General features: G+C 43.0%; 2 protein-coding genes across 2 annotated transcripts in view; both read right to left on the bottom strand.

The window, feature by feature from the left end:
- IRAK2 (interleukin 1 receptor associated kinase 2) overlaps positions 1-4,175 on the bottom strand; it is a 54,350-nt gene extending 50,175 nt beyond the window's left edge. Inside the window, exon 1 of the mRNA XM_052641957.1 lies at positions 4,061-4,175. Coding sequence (XP_052497917.1) covers positions 4,061-4,154 — 94 coding nt within the window. The 5' untranslated portion in view covers positions 4,155-4,175. The remainder of the gene's footprint in view (positions 1-4,060) is intronic.
- A 7,793-nt stretch (positions 4,176-11,968) lies between these two features.
- VHL (von Hippel-Lindau tumor suppressor) lies at positions 11,969-17,493 on the bottom strand. The gene is made up of 3 exons (XM_052642771.1): positions 17,229-17,493; positions 14,749-14,871; positions 11,969-12,983 (listed from the first exon to the last, which is right to left on the bottom strand). Exons 1-3 carry the CDS (start codon positions 17,491-17,493, stop codon positions 12,790-12,792), a joined length of 582 nt encoding a protein of 193 aa, XP_052498731.1. The 3' UTR covers positions 11,969-12,789.
- Between the last annotated feature and the right edge of the window lie 292 nt (positions 17,494-17,785).

Genomic DNA, 17,785 nt, shown 5'->3' with positions numbered 1-17,785 from the left:
CAGAGGTAGAGAGAGCTGGAGGTGCTACCCTGTTGTCTTTGACAGTGGAAGAGGGGCCACAGGTCAAGGGATGCAGGCAGCCTCTGCTGCTGCTGCTGCTGCTAAGTCACTCCAGTTGTGTCCGACTCTGTGCGACCCCATAGACAGCAGCCCACCAGGCTCCCCCGTCCCTGGGATTCTCCAGGCAAGAACACTGGAGTGGGTTGCCTGGAGAAATGCCTGCCATTTCCTTTTCCAATGCATGAAAGTGAAAAGTGAAAGTGAAGTCGCTCAGTCGAGTCCGACTCTTAGCGACCCCATGGACTGCAGCCTACCAGGCTGTCCCGTCCATGGGATTTTCCAGGCAAGAGTACTGGAGTACTCTTTGCTTTTTGCTGGCAAAACCAAGGAAATAGATTCTCCTCTAGAGCCTCTGCAAGGACAGCTGCCCTGCCAACACCTTGATTTTAGGCTTTCTGACCTCCAGAACTGTAACACAATAAAGGCTGTTTTTAAACCATTCAATTGCGGTAATTGGTTATAGCAGCAATAGAAGTCTAAAAGAGACTAGAAAAACAGCCCTGGGGAAGATGGGGGAAGAATGTCCCAGACAGAGGGAACAGCAAGTACTAAGGCCCTGAGTCTGGACCAAGGAGGCTAGCATAGCTGGAGCAGGGTGAGCAAGAGCTGGGTGTGGGAGGAGAGTCACACAAAAGTCAGTGGAGCTCACATTGGGATGGGCCTGGTGAGGAATTTGGATTATAACCTAAATCACAATGGGAAGCCTCTGAGGACCTTGAGCAATTCTGGTGTCTCCACAGTCTAAGGGGTCAGAAGTATTCTCCACAGAGGATGTACAAATGCACATGAAGAGACACCCAATATCATTAGTCATTATGGAAATGCAAACCAAACCACAGCAAGAAATCACTTCATACCTCCTCGAATGGCTCCTCAGATGGCTAGAAACTCAGAAAGACGGACAGTAGCAAGTGCTTGGATGGAGGGGGACATGTAGAAATCGGGACCCTCATACAGAGCTGGTGGGAATGTAAAATGGTAAATGCATTTCTGAAAACAGTGTAACACTTCCTCAAAGTGTTAAACATAGTTATGCTGTGACTCAGTAATTCCACTCCTAGGTATCTACTCAAGGGAAATGAAAACATACAGCCACACAAAGACGGACACAAATGTACACAGAAGGATTATTCATAATAGTCAAACAGTGGAAAGAACCCCAAATGTCCATCAGCTGTCAGATGAATAAATAAAATGAAGTACCTCCACACAATGGAATATTATTCAGTAATAAATAAAAAGAAATTAAGCACTGATACACACTAAAATATGGATGAACTGTAGAAAGGTGCTAAATAAGTCAGTTGCAAGGGAGTACATATTTTATGATTTATTCCATTTATATGAAATGTCCAAAACAGGCAAAGCCTAAAGCTGGGGGAAAACAGGAGGTGTGTTTGGGGGTGTTGGGAGAGATGGTAGGGGTATAGGGTTTCCTTCTGGGGTAATTAAAATGTTCTAAGATTGATATGGAAATGGATATACAACTTTGCATATACTAGATGTGATTGGATTGTTCACTTTAAATGTGTGAACTGCATGGTAGGTGAATTATATCTCAATGAAGTTGTGCTGTTTTTTAATCATCATATATGGAGAACAGACTTGTTGCCAAGAGGGAGGGGCATGGGGGAAGGATGGATTGGGAGTTGAGGATTAGCAGATGCAAAATGTTATATATTAAATGGATAAACAACAAGCTCCTACTTTATAGCACAGAGAACTATATCCTATATCCTGTAATAAACCACAATGGAAAAGAATTTTTTAAAAATATATAAATATATATAACTGAATCAGTTTGCTTTTCAGCAGAAGTTACAACACCGTAAATCAACTATAATTCAATTTTTAAATTTTTTAGTTTAAAAAAAAGAGGAAGAACTTCACAAGAGTGCCTTCTAAATTAATATCCTAGAAACAGAAGTTGTTCTGGCCTTCATAACTGAGGCCAACATGGAAAAAACTAGAGTCTCTTACATAAAGTGTTTGTCCATGACCCAGGAAACAGTCAAAAGTAGTTAGATCGAAGATCATCTGAGCAAAGGGTCACAATGCGGTCTAGAAAATCAGATGATGACAGATATTCTCAGAGATGCCCTGATGTGTTACCAAGGGACTGCTTCTGCAGGGAGGAAAGGGGAGGCTGAGGACCAGGGAAGGGAAAGATACAACTTTTTAGGGGCCTGATTTGTTCATTTAACCTAGTACATCTGCTATTTTTTTCCACTAAACAGTTAATAAAAATACACACTGAATAAAAATTGAAGTCTGTGTTGCTAAAGAATACTGCTTGGCAAGGAGAAATAATCGTGATACAGCGTAAGTGAAAAAAGTAGGCTAGTAGAATGTACAAAATTATGTGATTTTTGGAAAATGTATATTCATAAATAAATATGCTTAGGGGAAAAAAAAGACTAGAAGGTATAAGACACCTAGCACTCTGCTGGAACATGGTTAGTAATTCATGTTCCCGGCTGCTGTTGTTATTATTATTATCGGCACCCAAATGATAGGAATAGCATCACTGAGCAGCAGAGTTTGAGCTAATCTTTGTTTCCCTCAGTATTTTGCAATAAGCATGTATTATTTTTGTGATTGGTTTAAAGCAGGACTTCTGAACCTCAGCACTACTGACACTTTAGGCTGGATAGTTCTTTGAGGAGGGGGCTGTTTTGTGTGTTGTAGGACAATTACCAACATCCTTGGCTTCCCTGGATGGCTCAGACGGTAAAGAATCTCCTGCAATGCAGAAGGCCTGGGTTCGATCCCTGGGTTGGGAAGATCCCCTAGAGAAGGAAATGGCAACCCACTCCAGTATTCTTGCTGGGAGAATTCCATGGACAGAGAAGCCTGGCTGCAGTCCATGGTGTCGCGAAGAGTCAGACACAACTGAGCTACCGACACACTTGGCATCTACTCACTATACCCCCCAAGCTGCGACAACCAAAAATGTCTCCAGACATCAGAAATGTTCCCTAAAGGGGTCAAAATGGCCCCTGGTTAAGAACTACTAGGTTAAAGTATATATTATTTCCTTAAACTGAATGGACAACAACATGCATGTTCATTTTATTATTCTTTCCACCATACATAAATATTACATTCTTTGTTCAAATGGTATATATCATAATCTCAGTTTTTTAAAATACAGATATTACCTTTCAAATAAAGTGGCACCAGTCGCACGGTTTAAAAAAAAAACAACTAAGAATGGTCATTGTTAATACTTCCTTAATACTTACAAGAAACTCTGACACACAAGTGTCAAGAGCTTTTTATATAATTTTCATTCCTTACAACCACCTCCAGTTTACAGATTAAGAAACTGAGACTCAGATTAAGGTTAAGTAACTTGCCAAAGTCACCAGTCGGATCTGGTGGAGCCTGGAGTACGGACCTCTGTTTGGGTGCCTGAGGACCACACGCTCAGCATGCCCCATAATGCCAAGCCGTCAGTCAATCACCAGGCGCAAACAAAGAAAATACACCAAGGAGTTAAGGATGTCCTGGCGGAGCCAGACGCTGGGGTTTAAAGCCAACTCCGCCACTTAGGAACCGCAAGTTACAAGTGACTCTCACAAGTGGCTGCCCTCACAAGTGACTCTACCTCTAAATCCTTTTCCTGGTCTGTAAGATGGGGTAAGAGAAATATGCACTTTACAGGTTGCTGTGAAAATTAAATGAGATCATCCGTGTCAGGTGCTTGCGTCAGGGCTGGGCACACAGTAAGCACCAGTCATTGCTGACAGCAATGATTTTCAGCTTTACTGTAAACAGAGAAGTGCAGCCAGTCATTACTTAGCGACAGACTAACAGCAGAAATCGTCTGAGATCACCTCAAACCTTTCAGATCACCAACAGAGAAGGGGCAGCGCCTAACTGAGGATACACAGGGAGGCCCGGGCCCAGGAAAGCAGCAGAGAGAGCCCTTGACATCAAGGACCACGGTAGACACGCGGGGAGGGGGCTTAGTGGGGTCGCAGAAAGGACCACTCACCGAACTGCATCCAGTCCCACTCGCTCAGCGTGTCCATGTTGCGGCACAGGTCGTCCAACACCCAGGAGGGCAGCTGGTAGATGTAGCAGGACATGGCCAGGCTCTGAGGGCTGGCGGGCAGGCGGCCTGACAACTGAGTCCGACGCAGGCAGGTCTCCGCTTCTGTACCCGTGGGCTCGTGGGTCCACCCACCGCGCGCCGCCGGGAAGTGGGCGGGGCCGGCCCTGTGTGCGACTGCCCCCTGGCGGACACTGGGGGCGCGACGCCGCCCAGCCGGCTTGACCAGTGGCTGAAAAACCGTCTGTCTGAGCCCGGGGGAGAAACAGGCCCAGAGGAGAGAGAAAACACCTTTAAGACCACAAGGGAATCCAGTGATGATCCCCAGAGACCTTCTGACTCCACCTCCAGGGCTTTAGCCCCTCAGCCACATTCGACTCATTCAAGAGATAGTCTATTAATAACCTGCTATTGTAAGTGAATAGTAAGTGAAGTCCCTCAGTCGTGTCGGACTCTTTGAGACCCCATGGACTGGAGCCTACCAGGCTCCTCTGTCCATGGGATTTTCCAAGCAATAGTACTGGAGTGGATTGCCATTTCCTTCTCCAGAGGATCTTCCCGACCCAGGGATTGAACCTGGGTCTCCCGCATCGTAGACAGACCCTTTACCGTCTGAGCCACCAGGGAAGCTGGGCACTATTCTAGGTGTCGGAGATGCAAAGGTGCAGAAAACTTACAAAAGTCCCTGTTTTCATGGGACTTACAATCTAGACGGGGGTGGGAGTGGGTGGAGGAAACTAGCGATAAATAAAACAGTACTGAATGAATGTTACATGAAATGCAAAGGTGCTATTGTTGCTGGGAGTAATTTATGAGGAGTCAGGAGTCCAGAGGAAGCAGGGGTAGGTCTCTGTATTAAATAGGAGACTCAGGATAGACTGTGATTTTAAGGGCCAATACTTATTGAGCAGCTACTATGTGCCAGACACTGCTCTAGGTGCTGGATTCTTTCCTCCAGAGAGGCTTGAGTAGTGCAGGGCCTCAGCAGGCCAGCTTATGGACACGACTTTGCCCCCACTCTTTAGAATAAGTTCTTCCAAGTAAGGTCTTTGTTATCACTAATTAATAGATTTGCCACTCACCTATCAAGTACCAGGCATCTAACACATATTATCTGTGTGTAGATCCCTACAATGATCCTACAGGATACATTTATCATTTCCCTTCTACAGATGAGGAAACTTAGGCTTGAGTCAGTTGTAACTTGTCCAAGCCAAACTGGTCAAGTAATGAGATTCAGCCCAAGTCTGATCCCAAGGAACGGCTCTTTGTTCCCTATTTTGTTCTCCGAAAAATCTCCTGTGATCCTGAAGAATACATAGTTTCTCCTAATTAGCTTTTCCATGACCAACACCCTCCCTACCAGGGTTGGTTAAAAAGTTACTGAAGCTAAATGTAATTAGTGATATAGTTGTGCCATTTTGACCTGTTCATGTTTGCTGCTGCTGCTGCTGCTAAGTCGCTTCAGTCGTGTCTGACTCTGTGCGACCTCATAGACGGCAGCCCACCAGGCTCCCCCGTCCCTGGGATCCTCCAGGCAAGAACACTGGAGTGGGCTGCCATTTCCTTCTCCAATGCATGAAAGGGAAAAGGGAAAGTGAAGTTGTTCAGTCGTGTGCGACTCCTAGTGACCCCATGGACTGCAGCCTACCAGACTCCTCTGTCCATGGGATTTTCCAGGCAAGAGTACTGGAGTGGGTTGCCAGTGCCTTCTCCATGTTCATGTTTAATTCCCTTGGAAATACAGAGGCTTGCAATCCCTGCTACACCTTAGAATCATTTGGGAACTTTAAAAAATAACCTATAGGCCTAACCCTACCTCTGTCCAGAGATCCAGGTGCAATTGTTCTGGGTGGGAACTCAAGCACTGGCATTTCAAAAAGCTTCCCAGGTAGTTCTACTTATGTGCAGGCAGAGCTGAGAACCCGTGGGACATCAGGAAGATGGAAGTGAAAGAAGGCTGATAAAAAGGAAATAACCAAAATAATGCTTTTCTGTGTAGTTTGCACATATTTTTCTTCTCTAATAAAAAAAACTTTATTGGTTTTTCTGATAGTATATGATCATGTCCTAAACAAAGGAGGGAAATTAAGAAAAAAAAAAAAAAAGCCAGTCCTGGACTTTGTTCCACCTACCTAGGGGAAATCCCCAGTTCTCCCTTCTTGTGTTTCTTTACTTGTAACTGAGCAGGACCCTACTACGGGGTGCCTTCTCAGAGCAGACCCCACCCCCCACCACATCCTCTGCCTCCATCTGGTCTGTAGGAAAAATTCAGCCTCTTAGACCCTCCACGAGTTCCAAAGAGTAAATTTAATCAGAGAAGTGAGAAAATGAAGAAAGGAAAACAGTCAAGTGAGACAAAATAATAATAGTTTAGCCATTAATCAAGGACTGTTACTTCCTCCTCAAGGGCTAGACATAACATTCTGAGCCAAATTCTTTGAACTATCTTGTAGATACTAAAACCCCCACCAGATGGAAGAAGTTAACCATATGCTGCCCACAAGCATGTAGACCCCAGGCCAGTTAGAATTAGAAGACTGATGATGTTAATTCCTCATTATCTCATCACTGACCAATCAGAAGAATATCAGGACTGGATCACACACCCCACAACCCCCACTTCCTCACCCTATCTTGAAAACCTTTCTCCATTTGAAAATGAATAGATACATGTATAGGCATAAGTGCATCACTGTGCTGTATACCTGAAACTAACACAACATTGTAATCAATTATACTCATACATGGGAGAAGGCAATGGCACCCCACTCCAGTACTCTTGCCTGGAATATCCCATGGATGGAGGAGTCTGGAAGGCTGCAGTCCATGAGGTCGCTAAGAGTCAGACACGACTGAAGCGACTTAGCAGAAGAAGCAGCATACTGTTACATAAAATAAAAGGTTTCAAAAAAAACACAAAAATCTTTTTCTGAAAGGCTTCAGGAAGTTCAGGTTTTCTGAGCACTAGCTGCCCGGACTCCTTGTTTGGTGCCCTGCAAATAAACAAAGGAGTTTCCTTCTCCACAACTCAGTGTAAGTAGGTTGGCTTTACTGTGTGCGGCAAGTGGACCCAAGTTGCTTTCAATAACACTATTACACACAACACTTCACTTGGGACACTTCTAGTCACCAAATGATGGAGAGGGGGTAGTTTCCCCACAACAAGCAATCGTCTAGGACACCAGCTGGGTGTTCTACAATTTAACTCAATTCTAACACTATCTACCAGGAGATAGTGTCAGATCCCAGAGGTTAAGGGCTCAGTTCCATGAAACTGTCCCCACCCACTTTAGATGCCATCCAAGTAGTTGTACTACTCATTATATATCCCCAGGTTATTCATTATTTCTGTCCAACATGGCTACAAATCAGAGGTCCCCAGGACCCCTCCTTAAGTTCAATTAATTTCCTAATTGCCCAAAGAACTTATGGAAATACACATACCACTTTATTAAAGGATATGATAAAGAATACAGATGAACATCCAGATGAAGAGAAATATGGAATTAGATCTGTTAGATACTGTGTCCTAGGCTGGAGAAGGGTGGCTAGGGCTGAAAATTCCATGCTTTCTTCCAGAAGTCATACAAGAGCCAGCCCAGAGTCCTCTCATTAGAATAAAAGATGCTCCTAGTGATCTTATCACTTAGGAATTTGAATTCAATGGTTTTAGGAGCTGTGTACCAGGAGTTCAGGCAGAGCTTTATATATATACATATATATATATATATATATTTTTTTTTTTTTTTTTTTTTTTCCTGTCAGAGAGACAGAGACAGAGAAATGAACACCTTCCCATAGTCTCATCCTGGAAGGACAACCATTATTAATAGTTTGGTGTATATACTTGCATGTATCTTTAGACCTCTATAAAATTAACTTTTTAACATAAAAATTTTAAAAACACATTTTCTACGTTTTTCAACTAATAATGAACAGTTTTTCATGTCCATACATAAGAATCTACCTTTTCCTTTCTAATGGTTTATTTAGGAGCACCATACGTGATTTGGCCCATCTCCTATTAATGTACGTTTATTTCCAGTATCGGACTCTGTTCCAGCGGTGTCTGCTTTCTCATCTACAGGAAGGGTTAGGGGAGTCCTAAAGTTTATCAAGGAAAACCATAAACCAATTTTTGGAAAACTGATGCCCCAAGGACATAGTAGACCGTTCCCCAAATTCCCTTCACTCTGCATTTGCTACAGGACAAGGGTAATCCAGACCTGCTAGAATCCAGACCTACTCTAGTTTCCATCTGATTGTTTCTGAGCACTGGATAACTGAAGCACAAGTTCTTAGTATTTCCAAGTTGGAAATACCCTGCTCCTTCAGGTGAAGAATGTCATCTTATGTCCTCCCTACCAAACTGCTGCTAGGCTATCCTTCGCCCAGTTAATTCTTCAATTTATCTGAAGATAAAATAACTTGCTAAAATGATTTCCTCTGAGTCTTTCAGAAATCTTTGGTCTGTTAACATTTGTGGGTCCAGTCCAGTTATCAAGGACTCAACTCTTCCCAACTGGAACAAAACAATCTTTTGTGTTTTCTACCTGAATAGGGAGAGAGCATATCGCTATTCATTTGTATGTTGACTTGTACTTTCCTGAGGTTTCATGTTCCAAATTCTGAAACAAGTTTTGCAGGCTTCTCTCTCATTTAAGTGTCCGGTGCTATTGCCCAACACTTTCGGTTAACATCACAAGCATATCTGTCAATCTATTCTGTCTGATATTATAAAAGTGAATAGATGTCATTAGAAATTCGTCCAAACTCACAGAATGTACACCACCAGGAGTCAACTGGTGTGATCTGCCTATGGGCTACTGGGTATGTGTGGTAACGGGAGAAGTCTCCAGGAAAATGTTCTGTTGAGGCAGGGAGCTTAGCTGACAGAAAGGGGAAATGGTGAAGGGGTAACAGGCAGCCCGGTGACTAGTATGGAGCGGGGCTGAGGTGCTAAAAACAGGATACAGAAACCTAACATGAAGTAGCTGAAAAGTTCATGCTGGTGTTCCTATTCTAGGACTCTAAAACACGGGTATTTATTTCATGTCCTTAGTGAGCTGAGCACCCTGCTTTCTTTTCATCCTCTCAATATACAGTAAGTCCTAGTGAGATATTAACCACTTTTTTTAAAAATAGACTATTTTCTAAAGCAGTTTCAGGTTCACAGCATAATTAAGAGGAAGGTACAGGATTTCCTATATACCTCCTGTTCCCACACGAAGTCTCTCCCATTATCAAATCCCCCATAGAGTGGTATATTTGTTACAATTGATGGACCTACACTGACACATTATTACCCCAAGTCTACAGTTCACCTTAGGATTCACTCCGCATTGCACATTCTGCGGGTTTGGACAGATGTATAATAATATATATCCACTATTATAATATCATACAGAATAAATTTACTACCTCAAAAAATTCTCTGTGGTCTATTCATCCCTCCACCTCCTCCAATCCTCTCTGCCCTGTAAATTAAAAAAAAAAATTATTTATTTTTGGCCATGCCAACTGCACATGGGATCTTAGTTCACCATCCAGGGATCAAAACCATGACCCCTGCATTGGAAGTGTGCAGTTTTAACCACTAGACCACCAGGGAAGTCCCTCCAATCCCTTTTTAATCCAATTCTGCCTTTTCCAGAATGTTGTAGACTTGGAATCATAAAATACGTGACGTTTTCAAGCTGTCTTCTTTCATTTAGTAATAAGCACTTAAGTTTTATCTGTCTTTTCTTGGTGGACAGCTCCCTTCATCTTAGTGCTGAACAATATTCCGTTATTTGGATATATCATATATGCATCTATTCACCTACTGAAGGACACCTTGCTTGTTTCCAGATTTTAGCAATTATGAACAAAACTGCCATAAACATCCATGTGCAAGGTTTTGGACATACGTTTTCAACTCCTTTGAGTCAATACCCAAGGAGCATAATTACTGGATATATGATAAGCGTTTAATTTTGTAGGAAGCCACCAAACTGTCTTCCAAAGTGGCCATATGATTTGGCGTTCCCATTCGCAGTGAGAGTTCCTGTTGTTCTACATTCTCACCAGCATTTGGTATGGTCTGTGTTCTGGATGTGAGCCTTGTTTTGTGTGTGGAACATTCTAATAGGTGTGTAGTAGTATCTCATTGCTGTTTAATTTGCAATTCTCTGATGACGTACTACGTGGACCATCTTTTTTTAAATACTTTTTTTGGTCACCCCACTTGGAATGTGGGATCTTAGTTACCTGACCAGGGATCAAATTCACGCTCCTTGCATTGCATGCATGGAGTCTTAAGCACTGGACCACCAGGCAAGTTCCTGGAGCATCCTTTCATATGCTTAGTTGCTATCTGTGTATCTTCTTTAGGGAGGTGTCTGTTAAGGCTGGTTCTATTTTCATGGAAAAAAAAAAAAAAAAGCCTTTGTTCCCAATGTGAATGCTTTTTTTCTTCATCCTTTTCTGTAGTGCTTAAAATTTTTAGTGATATTTCATCTTTACAAGAAAAGAAAAGCTAAAAGAATCAAAGTTCTAAACAAAATCCAGGGTTGGAAAGAAAAGGGACAGAGAACCAGGTCCCTTGTGTTTCCTCTCCCCAAGGCCATTAAAGTCTTCACACCTCTCCAAGACAGAAGAACTTGGCAAATGACATCTTACCTATTTCCTTTACTCAGCACCACTTACTGTATCCAAAAGAAGCTTTAAAAAAAAAAAAAACCTGAAAACAGGTAAGATCACAATCTCTCAAGAGCAATACATTTAATACATTCATAAGATTTCAAATGAGTACATACATCCTACAGGTTTTCGATTTTCTTTGGACAACACAAAAACAGTACTCAAGCTGCAAGTTTTAACAGGAACATTTTGACACAACGGCAGGTTAAAAAAATAATAAAACCAACATTGAACTAATCCAGCACCAACAGACTTCCTTAAATCTCTCATACTATCCTACTTTTGAAATCATATGGCTGCCTTCTATACCAGCATATTTTCTTCTCTACCCAACAATTCAACAACAAAAATTAGATAAAAAATTAGAGGTGTGTCACTGAATGAATAACACAACAGATTAAACAACAAAAGCCCCTTATTTGTTGCATGTTGAAAGAGGAGACTATGATTAGGTGGAAAAACTGTAAGGCATTTGATTCATTCACTTCACTCTGATATCAGAGCACAGGAAATGTGCTCAAAGATTAGCAGAAGGATTTAATAAGGATGGCAAGAAATAGTCCCACATTATTTATAAAAGGAAGGCTGCACTCATGAGTATGAAGTGCTTATAACACCATGGAAAAATATTTTAAGTTATAAAGTTAAATGAGAAAGTAGAATATAAAACTGTATATTCAGTATGATCTCAACTATGTAAAACCAAGCCAAGCAAAGGCTGAAAGTTCAAAATGTTAAGTTAGTGGTTGTATTTAAGCAATGTATCTACCTGGATCTTTTCTTCCTTTTATTTTTCTGTTTCTTCCAAAATTTTCTCTATTGAGGAGGATCCTTTTTTTTTTTAAACGATTAGCTACCAAAAAAGGATGCCTGATAGAAGTACTGAATTCAAATTAATGAATTTAAGTCCAGCCTATAGGAAAGGATCTGGGCATGTACAAAACTATAAAACATTCCAGGCTATTCTCTAAATCCACAGTGTGTTAGCTGTAACATTCCAGAGGCTAGAGGGCTTCTTCGTCTTCTCCTCTAGCCAGGTGCAAAGTGTCACCAGATCCTGTCTGATGAAAAACTGCTGAATTAAACAGAAATGTCACAGGTTTACAAAAAGAAACAGAAATACCCACACTTGGCAAAAACCTATTTATAGTACAGGAGTAGCTCTTTAATACTATGATTAAACAAGGTAATGGTTACTTTCTCCTATCTCCTGTGCCGATAGCAAGTTTCAAAAAGCTATCACCACAAGAACTGTAGAAAGCTAATCCTGGCTTAGAAACAGAAGTAAAACAGCCCTGTGACAACAATGGACTAAGAAAAGTCAAAATTTAGAAAATTATAAAAAAATTGCTTTCTATAAAAATGATTCCCTTTTAAATATCTGTTTACTATATATACTTTAAGGTCCCCACTATCACTCCCCCTCAAAAAAAAAAAGGGGTCAAAACCTCTAAAACAAAACCTTTCTACCAAAGGACCCACTGGTTTGTTCATTCAACTAACACAGATGGAAGGCTCATAATGTGCGAGGCACTAGGGTCTCAAAGAGCAGACAGATTTTCCCCTTCCCCAAGGACATTCTGTCTCTCAGAGCAGGAGGCCGGCACATCACCAACCACAACACAACAATGAAAAGCAGGCGCCACTGCTTCCTTACAACTCAAGAATAAGCGACAATTTTCGCTGTAATTACTTCCACAAAAGTCCTTACACAGAAACTTTCCTCACTCACTAGGAAGCAAAGATGCAACTACTTTTCCTTGATAAATATTTCTACAAGAGGCAGGCATAATTATTACATTTTGTGATATTTGCCCTTAGACATCACAATGCCTTGTAGTGAGGTCAGTTAACTTTGTTTTAAGCAATGGAGCATTTTCACTCCAAGAATGAGACACCTTGAAGCTGAGAAAAGGTGACCAGTCCCAGCTCTAGATCAAGCCTTGTCAGGACCGTCAAAAGCTGAGACCCAGGAGTGTGACTCGGAGCTAAACATCTTCAATCTCCCCTGCCATCCGCTGGTTCTCAATATGCTCCTGCGTCAGCCGCACCAGGTCCTTCCGCACATTGGGGTGGTCTTCCAGATCTTCGTAGAGGGATCGCGCAATGTCCAGTCTCCTGTAATCCTCAGGCTTGACCAGGCTTCGCACAACTTGGAGGCACCGCTCTTTCAGGGTGTACACTGTAAGGGCAGAAAACCAACTCTCAGCAGCAGACTCAGGCCTGGGGACTGAGCGCTCACGAGGCTTGGCCAACTGAGGCTGTTAAACATTTTTGACAGCTGGACCTCACGTTGGACAAAAAAAGTGAGTACGTGGGTTGTGGCAGAGTGTAACATGATGGCTCTAATAGACATCTCATAGTATTCATGGCCCTGTGGAGGAACTTCCCTTGAGACTGGGCTGAGCCTATGGTGTGCTTTAATTAAGTGAATGTGGGCAGAGCGACGCTGTGCTGATTCTGGGCTTCAGCCTTAAGAAGCTCTGGCAACGATCGCTCTCACGCCTTCAGGAGCTCTGAGTTATGCAGCAAGAGAGACCACACGAAAAGGGCCAGGCACTGAGACAACATGGGAGAGAGGCCCAGCCCTCAGCCAACCTGCCAGCAGAAAGCAGCCACACCAGTGACCACCAGAGAGTAGAATAACCCCTGAGTTGAACTCAGCCCTGCCTGCAGAATTATGAACAAATAAAATGGCTGTTTTTGGGTTACGGGTAGCTGTCACAGAGCAAAAGATACCCAAAACAGCATATAACTGGAATTTGGGGGGAACTCAAATCCTATGTTTTTGCTTTTCTTTGTCACACCTCACAGCTTGTAGGATCTTAAGTTTCCCTGATCAGGGATCGAACCCGTGCTCTCTGCAGTGGAAGCACGGAGTCCTAACCACTAGACCTCCAGGGAAGTCCTTCAAATCCTATTTTTTTTTAGTAATTAAAAAATTTTAACTTTTCCTAAAATAGCATTAAGTAGCAAACAGAAAAATCACCGTAACAAGTTGTGAGAGAGACACAGAAGAAAGGGAAAATATTTTAGTATTTTAAATGGTAGTTTTCCTGATTTTTGGACAAAAGGTCCCACATCTTCATTTTGCACTGGGTCCCACATATTAGGAAGTCAGCCCAGCTGCTGACTACTCTGTTCCTCCTGAGGCAGGTCTCAACCTTTCCTTATTGAAACCTCCTTCTGTCTATAGCCTTTTGGGGATTCCAGCTGACTGTCACCGATTTCCTCAAATCCTATTTTTAACTCACTGGGGAACTTACTCTTTAAAGGTCTCCTATAAGGCAAAATTTCCTACATTTTAACTTGCCAGTGTTCACTTCGGTATATCCACTGCCTTAAAACAAAATCTATATACACATACTAGTTTGAACCTTATGAAGCCACAGATATTTAGGGTTTTTTTTTAAACCAAAAGATCAGTTTCTTAGGGTTCAACCTAATAAAATCACTTGAGTTTTAAACAAGTAGTAAGCTATGAAGCTAATGTTCAATTTGTTGAGGTTTTTTTTTTTTAAACCCCAGACTGGCACAGTAAGCTTGATTGGATTAAATTACATTTAAAAGATACAACACCAGAAGTCATAAATAAGCCATGATATCTCACTCTCTACACATTTTTTCTCCTGAGATTCCAGAGCATAATTCTACTCCAAGGCCACAGAAACAAAATGCACTCATAATTCTACAATCAGTTATTTTAATATAGCCCACTCCTGACAAGCCCAAAGAGCTTCTGAGACACCACAACATCTTTGTTTAACATAGAGAATACCAGTAAATTTCTTACATTTTATTTATGGTGGAGAATAGGACACAGAAAAGTTGGATACCTTGCCCAGCATCAGGCAAAAATCACTAAGGACTGAGCTCCTTCAAGGGCCTATCCTCTACTTAGCACAACAGCCTATCTTTTTAAAAAGTAAGATGGAACATCGGTATACCTGGCAGTGTGATGTTGGCAAAAATAGGCTGCCCATCAACATTGAGAGATGGCACAAACAGCTCAGTTTGGTTAACTAGAAGCCCATCAGATGTCCCAGCATCTCGGAAGAGCCAAAGGTGACCTGTTAAGACAAGCAGAGGTTAAGTAGTCACATATCTACTGCCTTCATCTCCCCAGACTGAAATACTTGCCTCTCATTATGCTTGAATACCATACAAAACCCTCCCAATAATGTTATTCTATTGAATCCTCACAAAAGGCAATGGAGACAGTAGACAGAAGAGCAACTATACCAGGTTCCAAAATGAAGGCCCTTTCTGCTACCTTGGTGCAAAAGCAAAGTATTTGAACTGCAAATCACATCCAATGGTGCAAACTAAAAGGAGAGAGGTCACCAACTCCTCAGATCTGTGCTTCTCAAAAACAACAAGGTACAAAAACATCACACTGAGAGAAAAAAGCCAGACAGAGAAGGGTACATTCTGTATGAAGAGATGAAACTAATCAAGGATGTGAAAAATCAGAAGAGTAGAAAGGGGCAAGAAAGAACTTTCTGTGATAATGGAAATATTCTAATCTATAACTTGATCTAGGTATTGTCAAAACCTATTAAATGCTAGGATCTGTGTATTTTACTGCATGCAAATTAAAAAATGGATTTAAGAAATAAATATATCTTATGCAAAAAAAAAGAGGTGGGGGGACAATTGGAAGGAGACAAAAAATCCCAGGCCTAAGATTCTGTTCAAGGAAGGAAGGCGGCTGTTTCAGAATAAAAACAGCATGAAATCCTGGGCATATGTTTACTTGACGATTTGGAGGCAAAATTTAAGAAATGTCAAGTGAGAAGTAATGTTTTTTATTGTGGCAAAATATATATAACATAAAATGGGCTTTTTAACCATTTTTTAAGTGTATAATTTAGGAACATTAAGTACATTCAGGAGGTAAGTAATTGCTTTAATGTTTGCATTAAATCAGGCACAGATAAATTTTAGAGAATACAAAAGTCACACAATTTCCCGGATATAAGACTGCATTTAGTAAATGTGGATGTCTGGAAGAATTGACTTCTTCCTCATTAAAAAAAAGAAAAAAAAATTATTTTTTTTCCTAGGATACTACGTGGCCTGCAAGGATCTTAGTTCCCCCACCAGGATCCAACCAGGGCCAGCAGAGAAACCGCTGAGTCCTAAACACTGGTGCATGCTTAGTCGCTCAGTCATGCCTGACTCTGACACCCCATGGACTGCAGCCCGCCAGGCTCCTCTGTTCATGGGTATTCTTCAGGTAAGAATACTGGAGTGGGTTGCCCTACCCTCCTCCAGGGGATCTCCCCAAGCCAGGGATTGAACCCAGGTCTCCCTCATTGCAGGCTGATTCTTTACCTTCTGAACCACAGGGAAGCCCAAAGAATTCCCATTCCTCATTTAGTATTAGACGAAATTTGGTGTAAAAGTTTGAAGAGCATCACTGACTATGCTCCCCTCATGGAAAAAAGATTCATCAAGATCCTCTGAGAAAGATAGTGAATTTTTAGTAAGCGTTAACTTCATTTTGAAAACCAAGGGAAGATTACTGCCTCCTTAGGAAGTAAGGCCTAGACATCTCCAGCCTGGGTTATTACAACAGTTTTCTAACTCTTTTTTTTTTTTTTTTTAAGTTTTCTAACTCTTACCAGTAGTCTTCCCCTTCCAAATCACCTTGCATCCTGGGGAATCTTTTTAGTATTAAATCAGGCAATGCCATTGACATGGCATTTAATAATCCTTTAATAATCTCCAATGGCCCCCATTTTCCTAGGGGTAAAATCATCTTTCAGACTTCCTCTCCCATTCCATACCCTCTCCCCGGTTCCGGGTGTCAGGCCATGCGGTTCTGTCTGTCTACAGCTCTCAACTTCTCTTGGGTTGGTCAGATTCCATGCATCTTCCAGGATTCTCCTTCTTTTCTGGGAAGCTTCCCTAACTGAAAGCACACCCCCTTCTCTTTCCCTGAGCAGGTGCAATGCTGTGCTCCGTTCCTACTGCAGCAATTATGACACTGGCTTGTTCTTATCTATTTATGCATTTGTCTCTTCTAATGGGCAGAAGAGACACTTCTCCATGAAGGCAGGGACCCGGTGCGGACCGGAGAATGTGGGATTCTCCTAATCACAAACTGAACAAATGGGCGTGAGGGATGGAATACACGTGGGGTTGATCTTCAAGTGCAAATTACTCATTCTCAGAAAGATACTCTGGCACTTACTAGTTGCGTCAACTTGAATCTGTCACAACCTCTCTTGGGGCCTCAGTTCCTCGAGTGTAAAATGGGAATAAAAATGACAACAGCAGCTGCCTCCCCCGAATGGGGCAGGGGGATTCGGTGAGACCGCGCCACTGTCACCGTGAATCTCAGGCCTAGAGCGCGGCTCGCTGCGCTCAGCTCAAGGGGGCGGCGCGGCCGGGCGCGACAGGGCGACCCCGGCCCGCCTACCTCGGTAGCTGTGGATGCGGCGGCCCGTGCCTGGGGGCAGCGTCGGGTAAGGCTGGGGCTCGCCATCGAAGTTGAGCCACACGGGCAGCACCACGCGCGGGCTGCGGTTGCAGAAGATGACCTGGGACGGCTCGCGCGTGTTCACGGAACGCAGCACCGGCCGCAGCCGCCCGGCCTCCATCTCCCGCTCGGCGCCGGGTTTCTCTGCACTGGCCCCCTCAGCGCCGGCCTCAGCCTCTTCCGCGTCCCCCGCCTTCCGGGGCATTACCTCCGAGAGCCTAGACTACCCGGGCCTCGCGGGATTCGCCGGCCGCGCGGGGCGGGGCGGGAGGTGCGTGCGCGTCCCCGCGCAGGCGTACGTGAGGCTTTCGCGCGCTCCCGGTGGAGGATGGATTACACCCTGAAGACGGCCGGCTAGAGGCGGTGCGCATGCGCAGATGTATCACCTAACCTTAGGGGACTAGACTATCCTTCTCTGAGGTGGAGGGTAGCGCTAGGCCATTTTGCCCCAGGGTTTCCTCTGAGCGTTAGATTCTTGTGCCTCCCATAGGTTTTTC

This window comes from Budorcas taxicolor, chromosome 1, assembly GCF_023091745.1.
Source record: "Budorcas taxicolor isolate Tak-1 chromosome 1, Takin1.1, whole genome shotgun sequence".
In the NCBI taxonomy this organism is placed as follows: domain Eukaryota; kingdom Metazoa; phylum Chordata; class Mammalia; order Artiodactyla; family Bovidae; genus Budorcas; species Budorcas taxicolor.
Note: the sequence above shows the minus strand (reverse complement) of the source record. Positions and strands in the feature narration are given on the sequence as shown.